General features: G+C 41.2%; 2 protein-coding genes across 5 annotated transcripts in view; one reads left to right on the top strand and one right to left on the bottom strand.

Annotated features, from left to right (window-relative positions):
* The window catches only part of LOC140464909 (uncharacterized), a 188,261-nt gene that overhangs the window by 170,271 nt on the left and 4,245 nt on the right, over window positions 1-13,745 (bottom strand). The window lies entirely within an intron of this gene.
* wrnip1 (WRN helicase interacting protein 1) overlaps window positions 3,198-13,745 on the top strand; it is a 62,852-nt gene continuing 52,304 nt past the window's right edge. Inside the window, exon 1 of one of the 4 annotated variants that reach the window (XM_072560521.1) lies at window positions 3,198-3,935. In XM_072560521.1, the coding sequence (XP_072416622.1) occupies window positions 3,366-3,935 (570 nt within the window). In that variant the 5' untranslated portion in view covers window positions 3,198-3,365. The remainder of the gene's footprint in view (window positions 3,936-13,745) is intronic. The other 3 variants (XM_072560522.1, XR_011955015.1, XM_072560520.1) reach the window with 3 other exon arrangements.

Below are 13,745 nucleotides of genomic sequence, written 5' to 3'. Positions count from 1 at the left end.
ATTTCCAGGGTTTTTACTCATTTCAAAAGACCCATTTGCCTTTGTTAGGTCAATGAGAGATAGTAATTTGTCTCGGGTATCCTGTACACTGTCGTATAAAGTCTTCTTGATAAATGCCCTGATGTACAGGAGGGCCTCTTGCTATCAATGCACTCCATTTGTACAGTCAAGCTTAAAAGGATTTGCTAACCCAAACTGTTTTCATCATACAGGCTTGAAGAGTGTAGTGCTGGAAAAGCATAGCTAGTCAGGCAGCATTTGAGGAGCAGGAGACTCGACGTTTCAAGCATAAGCTCTTCTTCAGGAATGAGGGAGTGGTCCAAGAGCGCTGAGAGATAAATAGGTAGCACATTCCCATCTACTTTACCCCAGCCCCATCCCCCACTCATTAGAGGTAGTAGAGATAGCATCATTTATTAACCAGACAGATATATAAATGGGCAGTGAGCAAAGGAATACAGATCTTTAGGAAATAGGCGGTAGGTTTAGATAGAGGATGTGGATTGGCACAGGCTTGGAGGGCCAAATGTCCTGTTCCTGTGCTGTAATTTTCTTTGTTCTCTTTTGCCACTTTCAAGGAGCTATGAACTTGCACCCCAAAATTCCTCTGTACATCAATATTCCTAAGGTCCTGCCATTTACTAAACACTTTTGTGCATTTGACTTCCCAAAATGCATCATCTCACACTTGTCCAGATTAAAATCCATCTGCCATTTCTCCACTTAACAATTATGGATAACTTTAATCTTCCTGTTGATGGGACTAATCAATTGGAAAGGGTGACTATGACAACAAATTCAGAGAGTACATTAAGGATAATGTCCTAGAGAAATATGCCATGAAGTCAACCAGAGAGCATGCCATCTTGGATTTGGTAATGAGACAGATTTCATAAATGTTCTCAGAGTAAAACAGCCTCTAGGAAGCCCTGAATTATAGAATTTAATAGGCAGTTCAAGAGTGAGAAACTTGGGTCATAAGTTCATAAGATGTATGAGCGATATTAGGCCATTCATCCCATCGAGTCTGCTCCACCATTCAATCATGGCTGATATGCTCCTCACCCCATTTTCCTGCCTTCTCCCCAGAACCCTCCAACCCATTACCAATTAAAAATCTGTCTAACTCCTCCCTAAATTTACATCCACTGCACTTTGGGGGGAGCAAACTCTACAGATTCGCAACCCTTTGGTGGAAGTAGATTCTCCTCAACTCTGTTTTAAATTTGCTACCCAGTACCCTAAGACCTCTTGTCCTAGAATGCCCCACAAGAGGAAGCATCTGCTGCATTTCTATTTTATCATCTTGAATACCTCAATTTGATTTCCCCTCATTCTTCTAAAGTTCAGAAGAGGTTTACAAGAATGATCCTGGGGATGAAGGGCCTATTATAAGGAATCTTGGTCTGTACTTGATGGAATTTAGAAAGATGAGGGTGATCTGATTGAAAATTACAGGATACTGAGAAGCCTGGATACAAGGGTATGGAGAAGATGTTTCCTCTATTAGGAGAGACTAGGACCCATGGACACAGCCTCAGAGTGAAGAGATGGCCCTTTAGAACCAAGATGTGAAGGAATTTCTTCAGCCAGTGGTGGTAACTCTGTTGAACTCATTGTTGCAGCGGGCTGTGAGTGCCAAGTTATTGAGTGTATTTAAGACTGAGATAGATGGGTTCTTGATTAGTAATGGGATCAAGGATTACAGGAAGGAGACAGAAAAAGTGGGGTTGAGAAACCTATCAGCCAAGGTTGAATGGCAGAGCCGAGTTGGTGGGCTGAATGGCCTAAACCTGCTCCTACATCTTATGGTATCATGGTGAATGCACTATAGCTAAATTTGCAGACAAAAATAGGTGGAAAGGCAGATTGCGAGAGGAAAATGAATAGTTTGCCGACAGATATTGATAGGTTAAGTAAGTGGCCAAAAAGATGGCAAATGGAGTATAATGTAGCAAAATGTGAAGTTGTTCATTTTGGGACAGAGAGCAAATGAACTGGGTATTATTCAAATGAAGAAAAACAGCAAGAAGCTGTAACACAAAGGGACATGGGGTTACTTGTGCATGAAACACAGTAAATTAACATACAGATGTAGCAGATTATCAGGAAGACTAATGTAAAGTTGGCCCTTATTTCAAGGGGGTTGGAGCCTTAGAGTAGGCAAGTCTTATTATAGATATACAAGGTGCTGGTGAGACCACGTCTGGAGTACTGTGAATAGTTTTGGTCCCCTTATTTAAAGGAAAGATACTGTTTCATTGGGAGCAGTTCATAAATCACTAGGATAATTCCTGGTATGGAAGCATTGAGCAAAGATTAAACAGTTTGAGACTTTTCTCAATGGAGTTTATAAGAATGAGAGGTGATCTTATTGAAACATATGGGATTCTTAAGGGCTCGACAGGGTAAATGCTGAGAGGATGTTTCCCCTTTTGGGAGAGTCTAGAATCAGAGGCCATAATCTCAGAATAAAGGGACATAAATTTAAGACTGAGATGAGGAATTTCTTCTCTCAGAGGCTTGAGCATCTTTGGAACTCCTTTCCATCGACAGCCATATGCTGTCTTTGTGCATATTTATGGCTATGATAGATTATATTCTTATCAGTACAGGAATCAATAGTTTCAGGGAAAATGTAGGAAAGTGGACAAGAAGAATACTGGATCAGCCATGATTCTACTAAATGGCGGTGCAAGCTCAAGTAACTGAATGGCTTACTCCTTTTCCTATTTCTTATGGAACTTGAATTCAAAGTCCATTTCTGATTTTCCAATTGCTCAGTTTTATCAAAGAGTTTGCCATGTACTTATTGACTGACAAATCTGTCTGCAAACGTCCCCAGCACTGAATATTCTTACAACATGCAGTTATGTCCCTTCCACTGAGTTGGAAAACCTGGGTTAAAATCCCATCTTTTCCACAGCTGTGTTACAACGTCTCTAAACAGGTTGATTAGAAAATATCCACAACAGGCTGTGATCAAGCAATGCGATGTACATCTCAAATGTCTTGGTCGTAACTGTAGAATGTAGTGAGGTCAGATCAACTCATCTGTAGGCATTAAAAGCAAAATACTGTGAGTACCTGAAATCTGAAACAAACACAGAAAATGCAGGAGAAACTCAGCAGGTTGAGCAGCAACTGCGGGGGAGGGGGGAAAGGTGAGTTAATGTTTCGAGTTCCTTATGACTTTGCCATGTCCAAAGTTAATATTCGGAGCAAAAAATCAAGGAGCGCATAGAGGGGAGGGATGAAAGAAGCATATCCATAAGCTCAGGATGTAGGTCCTTCCATCGTGAAAACAAAAGGGGTGGAGGAATAGGAAGGAAGTATACGTTCGGACCAATGTTTAGGGCGAAGAAATGGCGCAGATGCAGGGGGATAGGACGTCAATAGTGCACTGCCCTGTCTGCTCGCAGCAGATGCAGAGTTTCAGGATCAACGCTCACCTGGACCACTGTCTGGGTGTGAGGAAAGGCGACGGCGAGAGTGATGGGGAACCGGGCAGCAAGAGGCCGCGCCTGTCCCCAGGAGCTGCGTGCGGCGATGAAACGTCTCTCCTGCAGAGCGGGCGCGACGCTGCAGCCAGAGCCCCGCCGGGCCTAGCGCGCGGCGATGGAACGCTGCCCGGGCAGGGCGAGCGCGAGGCAGCTGCGAGCTCGACCGTTAACGATGGCAAGAGCAGGTGCGGCGCCTCGCTGCCCAGGCAGACCCCAGCGACCGCCGCCTCGACCCCCAGTCCCCAAGGGGCGACTGTGTCGCTGCTGCAGCAGCTGGAGGCGAAACCCCTGGCGGAGATCATGAGGCCCACTGTCCTGGCCGAACTTATTGGGCAGAATAAGGTTTTGGGTGAAAATACTCTGCTGAGGACTCTGTTGGAATCACATGAGATTCCGTCCATCATATTGTGGGGCCCACCGGGATGTGGCAAAGTAAGTACGTTTGGCACTATATTTCACTATGGCTGAAAGATGACACATTTTATTGAAAGTTCATTTTTACCCTTATAAGGACAATTCACAAGAAATACTAATGTAAGGGGAAACCAACATTGTTATCCTTTAAATTTGTATTTCTTGTGAATTGTCCTGATGAATGCAGGTTGCAAACCAACAAAATGTCACCTTTTCTTCTTCACAATAATTAAGTATGATAGGGTAAACCTTGTGGATGTACTTTATTCCCCACAGTACAAGTGTCTTGTTTCACTTTGTAACAGGAGTATCCCAGCATTTTTGCCTACTTTTGGTTCACTTGAATGTGTCCAAGTCAGAATCAGAGAATCAGAGGTTGCATCTCTCTGTTTGCAGAATTATGAAATGAGCTCAATCTTGCCACAGAAGAATTTTGAGTTTAGCACTGTTATCGATTGTGGTCAGTGGGTTTGAGCAAAGAAGCGATACGTCGCAAGTCATCACATCGAGCTGGTTGACTTGCAACATGCTGTCAAGCTACCTGATGTTTTTATATTTGCTGGATTTCCATATTACAGTCTCCGCAAACAAGTTGGTGTTTGGCTGAATAGGTAAAACACACCTTAAATCATGTGTTAATACAATGCCAATCGATTTCCTCAACTGAGAAAGGGAACAATTTCAACTGGAGAGTCATCCCTGCATGTATAAATTATTCTTAAAGATGTTTTTAAGTTTGTTTTATTTCTTCCAATGTGCTATTTCTTTCTCAATCCAACATTTTACTTCCCACTCTTTACTTTGTACCAAATTTGACTCTAAGACATCCATTCCAATTCTGCCCTCCTCTGCTGAAAATTCTGCTTAATCTTTTAAATTATATTGATTAAGGAGAATAATCTGTTGATTCCACTGCCTACTAAGGTCCAAGATGCTCCATGAATCCCACACTTCCAGCAATCTAGCAGTTTGAAATATTTGAACTGAATGACTATAAGGCATAGGAGCTACAGCTGTCCAATTGTCCCATTAATTTTGCTCCACTATTCAGTGAGATCATAGTTGATCTAGTAATCCCCAACTCCACTTTCATGCTTTTCCTCATAACATTTGATTCCCATATTGATTAAAAGTCTATCTATTTCAGCGTTGAATGTTAAAGGAAATACTTTAAATACACATGCACAACTCAATGGCAACATGATTTTGAGTCATAGAACACAGCAACAGACTCTTTGGTCCAACTCATCCATACCAAACAGATATCCTGATTTAAACTAGTACCTTTTTGCCAGCATTTAGTCCATACCACTAAATTATTCCTATTCATGTATCCATCCAAATACCTTTTAAATGTTGTAATTATAACAGCCTCCATCACTCCCTCTGGCAGCTCATTTCCATAGACACACCACTCTCTGCATGAAAAAGTTGTCCCTTGGGTCCCTTTTAAATCTTTCTCCTCTCACTTTAAACCTATGCCCTCTAGTTTTGGACTCCACTACCCTGGGGAAAAGACCTTGGCTATTAACCCTATCCATGCCCTTCATGATTTTAAAAACTTCTATAAGTCACCCCTCAGCCTATGACACTCCAGGGGAAATAGCCCCAGCCTATTTATCCTCTTTCTATAACCCAAACCCTCCAATCCTGGCAACATCCTTGTAAATCTTTTCTGAACCCTTTCAAGTTTCACATCTTTCCCATAGCAGGGAGATGAGAATTGAATGCAATAATCCAAATGTAGCCTAACCAATGTCCTGTACAACTGCAACATGACCTCCAAACTCCTATACTCAATGCACTGACCAATAAAAGCATTCGTGCCAAACTCCTCCTTCACCATCCTATCTACTTGCAACTCTACTTTCAAGGAATTATGAACCTGCACTCCAAGGTCTCTTTGTTTGGCAACACTTCTCAGGACCATACCATTAAATGTATAAGTCCTGCTCTGATTTGCCTTTCCAAAATGCAGCACCTCACATTTCCCCACCTGATGAAGATCCCGTTGTATTCTGAGGTAACCTTCTTACTGTTCACTGCACCACCAATTTTAGTGTTATCTGCAAAATTGCTCACCATGTCTCTTATATTCATATCCAACTCATTTATATAAATGATAAAAAGTAGTGGACCCAGCACTGATCCTTGTGGCACACCGCTGGTAACAGGCCTCCAGTCTGAAAAGCAACCCTCCACCATCACCCTCTGTCTTCTACCTTCAAGCCAATTTTCTATCCAAATTGATAGTTTTCCATGTATTCCATGTGATCTAACCATGTTAACCAGTCTACTATGCAGAAATTTATCAAACGCCTTACTGAAGTCCATATAGACAATGTTCACAGCTCTGCCTTCATCAATCATCTTCGTCATTTCAAAAAATTCACTCAAGTTAGTGAGACATGATTTCCTACATGCAAAGCTATGTTAACTATCCTAATCAAGAATGAAGGACTTATGCCTGAAACATTGACTCTCCTGTTCCTCGAACATTGCCTGACCTGCTGTGCTTTTCCAGAGCAACACTTTTTGACTCTGATTCTCCAGCATCTGTAGTCCTTACTTTTTGTCCGTAATCAGTTGTTGCCTTTCCAAATACATGTACATCCTGTCCCTCAGAATCTCCTCCAACAACTTACTCACCATTGATGTCAGGCTTACCAGTCTATATTTCCCTGACCTTTCCTGATCACGTTTCTTAAATAATGGCATCACATTAGCCACCATCCAGATTTCTGGCACTGTGGCTATCAGCGATACAAATATCTCAGCAAGGGACCCAACAATCACTTCCCTAGCTTCCCACAAAGTTCTGGGGTGCACCTGATCAGGTCCCACGGTTTTATCCACTTTAAACTTTTTAAGACTTGCAGCATCTCTTCCTCTGTAATACGAACACTTTTTCAGAGTATCACTATTTATTTACCCAAGTTCTCTAGCTTCCATATCATTCTTCACAGTAAACAATGATGTGAAATACTAATTTAGTATATTGGTAGAAAGTGAAGACTGCAGATACTGGAGATCAGAGTTGCGAGCGTGGTGCAGGAAAAGCACAGCAGGTCAGGCAGCATCTGAGGAGCAGGAGAATCAATGTTTTGGGTATAAGCCCTTCATTCCTGATGAAGAGCTTATGCCCAAAATGTCGATTCTCCTGCTCCTCGGATGCTGCCTGACCTGCTGTGCTTTTCCAAGACTACACTCTTGCTCATTTAGTATATTCCCCAGCTCCTGTGGTTTCTCACATAGGTGGCCTTGCAGATATTCAAGGGGGCACTATTCTCTTCCCAGTTACTCTTTTTTTTGTCCTTAATGCATTTCTAAAATCTTTTTGGATTCTCCTTAACCCTACTTGCCAAACTACCTCCTGTCCCCTTTTTGCAGTCTTGATTTCCCTCTTAAATATACTCCTGCTGCCCTTATATACTCTTCTAGGGATTGGCTCGATCCCTGCTGTATATGCCTAACACATGCTTCCTTCCTTTTCTTGACCAGATTCTCAATTTCTTTAGTTGTCCAGCATTCCCTACACCTACCAGCTTTGTCTTTCACACTAACAGGAACATACAGTTTCTGGGCTCTTGTTTTCTCATTTTTAAAGGCTTCCAACTTTCCAGGCATCTCTTTACTTTCAAATATCCTCTCTCAATCAACTTTTGAAATTTCTTGCCTAATTCTGACAAAGTTGTCCTTCTTCCAAGTTAGAACTTTAGCTTTTCGATCAGGTCTATCCTTTTCCATCACTATTTTAAAACTAATAGAATTATGTTCACTGACCCCTTACATTATTTCCCAAGCGAAGGTCAATTTTTGCTCCTTCACTAGTACGTACATCCACATACCGAATCAGAAAATTTGTACACACTTAAAAAAATTCCTGTCCATTTCAGGCCCTTAATACTATTGCACTCCCCAATCTATGTTTGGAAAGTTAAGATCCCCTACAATTGCAGACCCATTATTCTTAAAGGTAACTTGAGATCTCCTTACAAATATGTTTCTCAATTTCCAGCTGACTATTGGGGGATTTGTAGTACATTCCCAATAAGGTGACCATCCCTTTCTTATTTCTCAGTTCCACCCAAATAACTTCACTAGACATACTCTGCAGAATAAGTACAGCTGTAATATTATTCCAGCCAAGAACATCACCCTCCCTCCTCTCTTTCCACCCTTCCTATAGCATCTATACCCTGGAAAATCAAGCTGCCAGTCCTGTCCATCACTGAGCTATGTTTCTATAATCATCATGATATCCTAGTCCCATGTTCCCAACCATGCCCTTGAGTTCATCTACCTTACTTGTCAGTGCTTTGCATTGAAATGAATGCATCTTAATTTATAAGTCCTACCTTATTGTCAGCCTTGCTCATACCCTCCTTGGCTGTTTGACTTGCTCTTTTCTCAATGCACCAGCCTCAGACCGATCTCTTCTCTCATTGTCTCTCTGATTTTCTTTGCTGCGTCGCCCTGTCTCGCTGTCTCATATCAGTCTGCGCTCTAACAAAACACCTAGACTTTAAATAGTTCTTTTTGTCTATGTGTCAAATTTCTCTAAGGCTTGTGATTTACCTGTATTGTAAAATGGACAATCATAAATAAGCACAGATTAAGTTTACACATTTTTGATTTTATTATTCCATGCACACTAACGACAGTTCATCTGGACAATACATCGATTCTCATTTCATTGCCTGATTATCGCTGTTTGTGAGAACGCATTTCGTGCATTTGCCTACAGTATAACTGTAACCACATTTTTTAAAGTAAGTCATTTGTGGCTGTAAAAGCATTTTGAAACATCCTGAGGTTAGAAACATTCTCTGTATTCTTCATCTTCCTGGTTCAGACATAGGGACACTTCCACTGATTACAAGAGCCCTCGTAACTAGTTTCTGTGATTAGATGACTTACAATGTGGAAACAGGCCCTTCGGCCCAACTAGTCCACACCAATCCTCCGAAGAGCAACCCACCCAGACCCATTCCCCTACATTTACCCCTTCACCTAACACTACGGGCAATTTAGCATGGCCAATTCACCTAACCTGCACATCTTTGGACTGTAGGATGAAACCAGTGCACCCGGAGGAAACCCGGGCAGACACGGGGAGAATGTGGAAACTCCACACAGACAGTTGCCTGAGGCGGGAATTGAACCCAGTTCTCTGGCGTTGTGAGACAGCAGTGCTAACCACTATGCCACCGTGCTGCCCACATTAGACCATGTAAGTAATCAGTGCAGCATACAACTGATACAGCTTCCATTTGTGTATTTACATAATATTATTTTAGATAGTTGTTGGCTAATTATTTTTGTTTCAAAAGTAAAGTTTGTTAAGTGAGTCAGTACCATTCTATGGAAATATTTCACATCACTCTTTTGCCCATTCCACTAAAGCCCCAGCTATGTTGCCACTCAAAGCTCATAATACCAGGTCTGAATTGTCCCTTTTATGATGGAGGAATCATGCTTTTCTTGAATATGATCGTTGCAGAATAAATTTATAAATGACAAATTAATTTCAAATTAGATTGACATGAGCTGGTTCAGTGTTTTATATGGGCGTAAAGAGAGAATGCAATCCTTGAAAAATATGGTCAAACGGGGTAGATGCACAGTGAGACTGAGGGATACTGATGTACAAATCAGAAAAAATCCAAGTGATGATAATAAGATTTTTTTTGTTATTTTCTTTGAAGGTTTCTTTTTTATCTGATATAAAAAAGTATTGAAAATGGTGGTGGGAGGAAAAACGTGGTTTGCCTGACTGTCCAGCATCATCCAGTTGGCTAATGAAGTGAGTCTTTATTTTCCCAGTTGGAGTAGGAAGGCTCTGATCATAAGGATGTGTGTTTTGGCTGTAGCATGTTGCCAAGTCATGAGAAGAAACTTCTGGGAATAGATTTAATGCCAACCTTAGCTGAAAAATAGCATGATAAGTCTTTAAAATTTTGGGGATTGAGTGGAGAGAGAGAGAGACAAAATGTTTCTGCTTCTCGGTGAATTCAAAAAGAGGCCATACGTAGAAAGGTAGCTACCAATAAACCCAAAAAGAAATTAGAGGGAATTTTTTTCACTGATTGAATAATTAGAATCTGGAACTTTCTATTACGTGGAATCTGGAACTTTCTATTAAGGCAAAGCTAGATAAATAGATGAAGGATAAAGGAATGGATGTATATCTTGATGGGGATAGATAAGATAAGGTGGGAGGCAGCTTGTGTGTGGATTAACACTGGCTTGTACCAATTGAGTTGGATGCTGTAAAGTTTATGTAAAAAGTGTAGAGGAATTTAGCGAGTGCACGATGTCATCCAGATACTGAAGGTGGTAGTAGATGTCAAAACTGAAATAATAAAATGGACCAAGGTGATAGGTCCTGTCTACTAAAATCAACAATATAAATTACTGCAGGAAACCTTGTAGTGACTGAAGTAGAAATCTAATTTTGCAATTTGTCTAACAGTTATAATGAAGCTTGGTTTTTCTTTCTGTATATAAAATTTCCATCCTGAAATATTGATGTGTCTGTATTTAATGTATTAAGCACAAATGATTTGAGGAATATTTTAAATGTACTTACAGTCAATCTTTTAAGTTTGGTCTTTTACTTAGCCAGGTTTTATGGGTCTTTGATGGAATGTGATCAAAATATGACACCCTGGCCTTGCAGTAATATTGTGTTTCATGTGGCTTATTTTTATCATTTTAATGGTTGTCTATGATGGATTTATGTACTTTGTTAAACTACATAGGCTTAATCCACTTCTGCCAGCAAAGAATACAGAAGTCTTCAGATTCCTTCACGTATTTCAAAATTATTGTTAAATTGTAAATATTCTTTTTTTTAAATATAAGTGTATAGGAGGTTGAGGGTAGTGAGGTCAGGGATAGACTTACAAAGTCGTGAGAGGGCACAGGCAATCAGGATGTTGGTTTGAATGTGTGTACTTCAATACCAGGAGCATCTGGAATAAGGTGGGTGAACTTACAGCATGGGTTGGTACCTGGAATTTGATGTTGTGGCCATTTCAGAGACATAGCTAGAGGAGGGACAGGAATGGTTGTTGCAGATTCTAGGATTTAGATGTTTCAGTAAGAACAGTGAAGATGGTAAAAGCGGAGGGGGTTTGGCATTGATAATCAAGGGTAGTATTACAGCAGCTGAGATATCGTTTGAGGACTGCTCCATTGAGGTAGTTTGGGCTGGGGTTAGAAACAGGAAAGGAGACGTCACCCAGTTGGGTGTTTTCTATAGGCCTCCAAATTGTTCCAAGAATGTAGAAGAAAGCATAGCAAAGATGGTTCTGAACAGGAGCGAGAGTAACAGAGTAGTTGTTATGAGGGACTTTAGCTTCCCCAATATTGACTGGGAATACTACGGTTCAAGTAGTTTAGATGGGTCAGTTTTTGTTCAATGTGTGCAGGACTGTTTTCCGACACAGTATGTAGATAGGCCAACAAGGGGTGAAGCCATATTGGATTTGGTACTGGGGAATGAACCTGGCCAGGTGTTAGATTTGGAGGTAGGTGAACACATTGGCGATAGTGACCACAATTCGGTCATGTTTACAAATGCAATGGGCAAGGATAGATATGTACTCCATGGAAAGGGGTATAACTGGGGGAAAGGCAATTATGATGCAACTAGGCAAGATTTAGGATGCATAGAATGGGGAAGGAAACTGCAGGGGAGGGACACACTTGAAATGTGGAGCTTATTCAAGGAACAGCTGCTGTGAGTTCTTGATAAGTATACACCTATCAGACAGGGAGGTAGTTGTCGAGATAGGCAGCTGTGGTTAACTAAAGAAGTTGAAGCTCTTCTCAAGAGGAAGAAGAAGGCTTAAATGAGGATTAGGTGTGAAGGCTCAGTTAGGGGGCTTGAGAATTATAAATTAGCCAGGAAAGATCTAAAGGGAGGGCTAAGAAGAGCCAGGAGGCTCATGTTGGTAGATATGATCAAGGAAAACCCTAAGGCTTTCTATAGGTATATCACAAAAAAAAATGACTAGAATAAGATTATGTCCAATCAAAGGTAGTAGTGGAAAGTTATGTGTGGAATCTGAAGACATAGGGGAAGCACTTAATGAATGCTTTTCATCAGTATTCACATTGGAAAAGGGCAATGTTAGTGAGAGTACAGAGATACAGGCTACTAGATTAGATGGGATTGCGGGTTGACAAAGTGGAGGTTTTAGCAATTTTGGAAAATCTGAAACTACATAAGACCTGTGGGCCGGATGGGATTTATCCTTGGATTCTCTGGGAAGCCAGGGAGGAGATTTCAGAGCCTTTGGCTTTGATCTTTATGCCATCATTGTTGACAGGAGTAGTGCCAGAAGACTGGAGGATAGCAAATGTTGCTCTCTTGTTTAAGAAGGGGAGTTGGGACAACCCTGGTAATTATAGACCAGTGAGCCTTACTTTGGTTGTGGGTAAGGTTATAAGAGATAGGATTTATAATCTTCTGGAAAGAAATAATTTAATTAGGGATAGTCAACCCGGTTTTGTGAAGGGTAAGTCGTGCCTCACTAACCTTATTGAGTTCTTCGAGAAGGTGACAAAACAGATGGATGACAGTAAAGTGGTTGATGTGGTGTTTTTGGACTTCGGTAAGGTTTCAGTAAGGTATTTTATAAGGTTCCACATGGTAGGCTATTACACAAAATACCGAGCTTCGGGATTGAAGGTGATGTAGCAGTTTGGATCAGAAATTGGCTAGCTGAAAGAAGAGAGGCTGGTGGTTGATGGGAAATGTTCATCCTGGAGCTCCGTTACCAGTGGTGTGCTGCAAATATCTGTTTTGGGGCCACTGCTGTTTGTCATTTTTATAAATGATCTGGATGTGTGCATGGGTTAGTAAATTTGTGGATGACACTAATGTAGGCAGAGTTGTGGATAGTGCCAAAGGATGTTATGGGTTACAGAGGGACATAGATAAGATGCAGAGCTGGACTGAGAAGTGACAAGTGGAGTTTAATGTGGAAAGGTGTGAGGTAGTTCATTTCAGAAGAAGTAACAGGAATGCAGAGTACTGGGCAAATGGTGAAATTCTTGACAGTGTAGATGAACAGAGAGATCTCTGTGTCCTGGTGCATAAATCCCTGTAGGTTGCCACCCAGGTTGATAGGGTTGTTAAGAAGGCATATGGTGTGTTGGCATTTATTGGTAGGGTGATTGAGTTTTGGAGCCACAAGGTCATGCTTCAGTTGTACAAGAGACTGGAAGGCTGCACCTGGAGTATTGCATACAGTTCTGGTCCACTACATTATAAGAAGGATATGGAAGCTTTGGAAAGGCTTCAGAGGAGACTTACTAGGATGTTGCCTGGTATGGAAGGAAGGTCTTACGAGGAAAGGCTGAGGGAATTGAGGCTGTTTTTGTTGGAAAGAAGAAGGTTAAGAGGTGACTTAATCGAGACGCATAAGATAATCAGAGGGTTAGATAGAGTGGTCAGTGAGTGCCTTTTTCCTCAGATGGTGAAGGCTAACATGAGGGGATATAGCTTTAAATTGAGAGGTGATAGATTTAGGACAGATATCAGGGGTAGTTGCTTTACTCAGTAATAGGGGCGTGGAACGTCCTGCCTGCAACTCGCTGATGTTAAGGACATTTTAAATGGGCATTGGACATACATATTGATAATAATGGAACGGTGTAAGTTAAGTGGGCATCAGATTAATTTCATAGGTTGGCACAACATTGAGGGCCGAAGGGCCTGTACTACTCTGTAACGTTCTAAGTCCGGCAAAGATTTATTTTAGAGAACTCTAGAAATGACTATAGTCTCACTGTTTTATTGTACTTTACTGTCTA

Source organism: Chiloscyllium punctatum, chromosome 41, assembly GCF_047496795.1.
Source record: "Chiloscyllium punctatum isolate Juve2018m chromosome 41, sChiPun1.3, whole genome shotgun sequence".
Taxonomy (NCBI): domain Eukaryota; kingdom Metazoa; phylum Chordata; class Chondrichthyes; order Orectolobiformes; family Hemiscylliidae; genus Chiloscyllium; species Chiloscyllium punctatum.
Note: the sequence above shows the minus strand (reverse complement) of the source record. Positions and strands in the feature narration are given on the sequence as shown.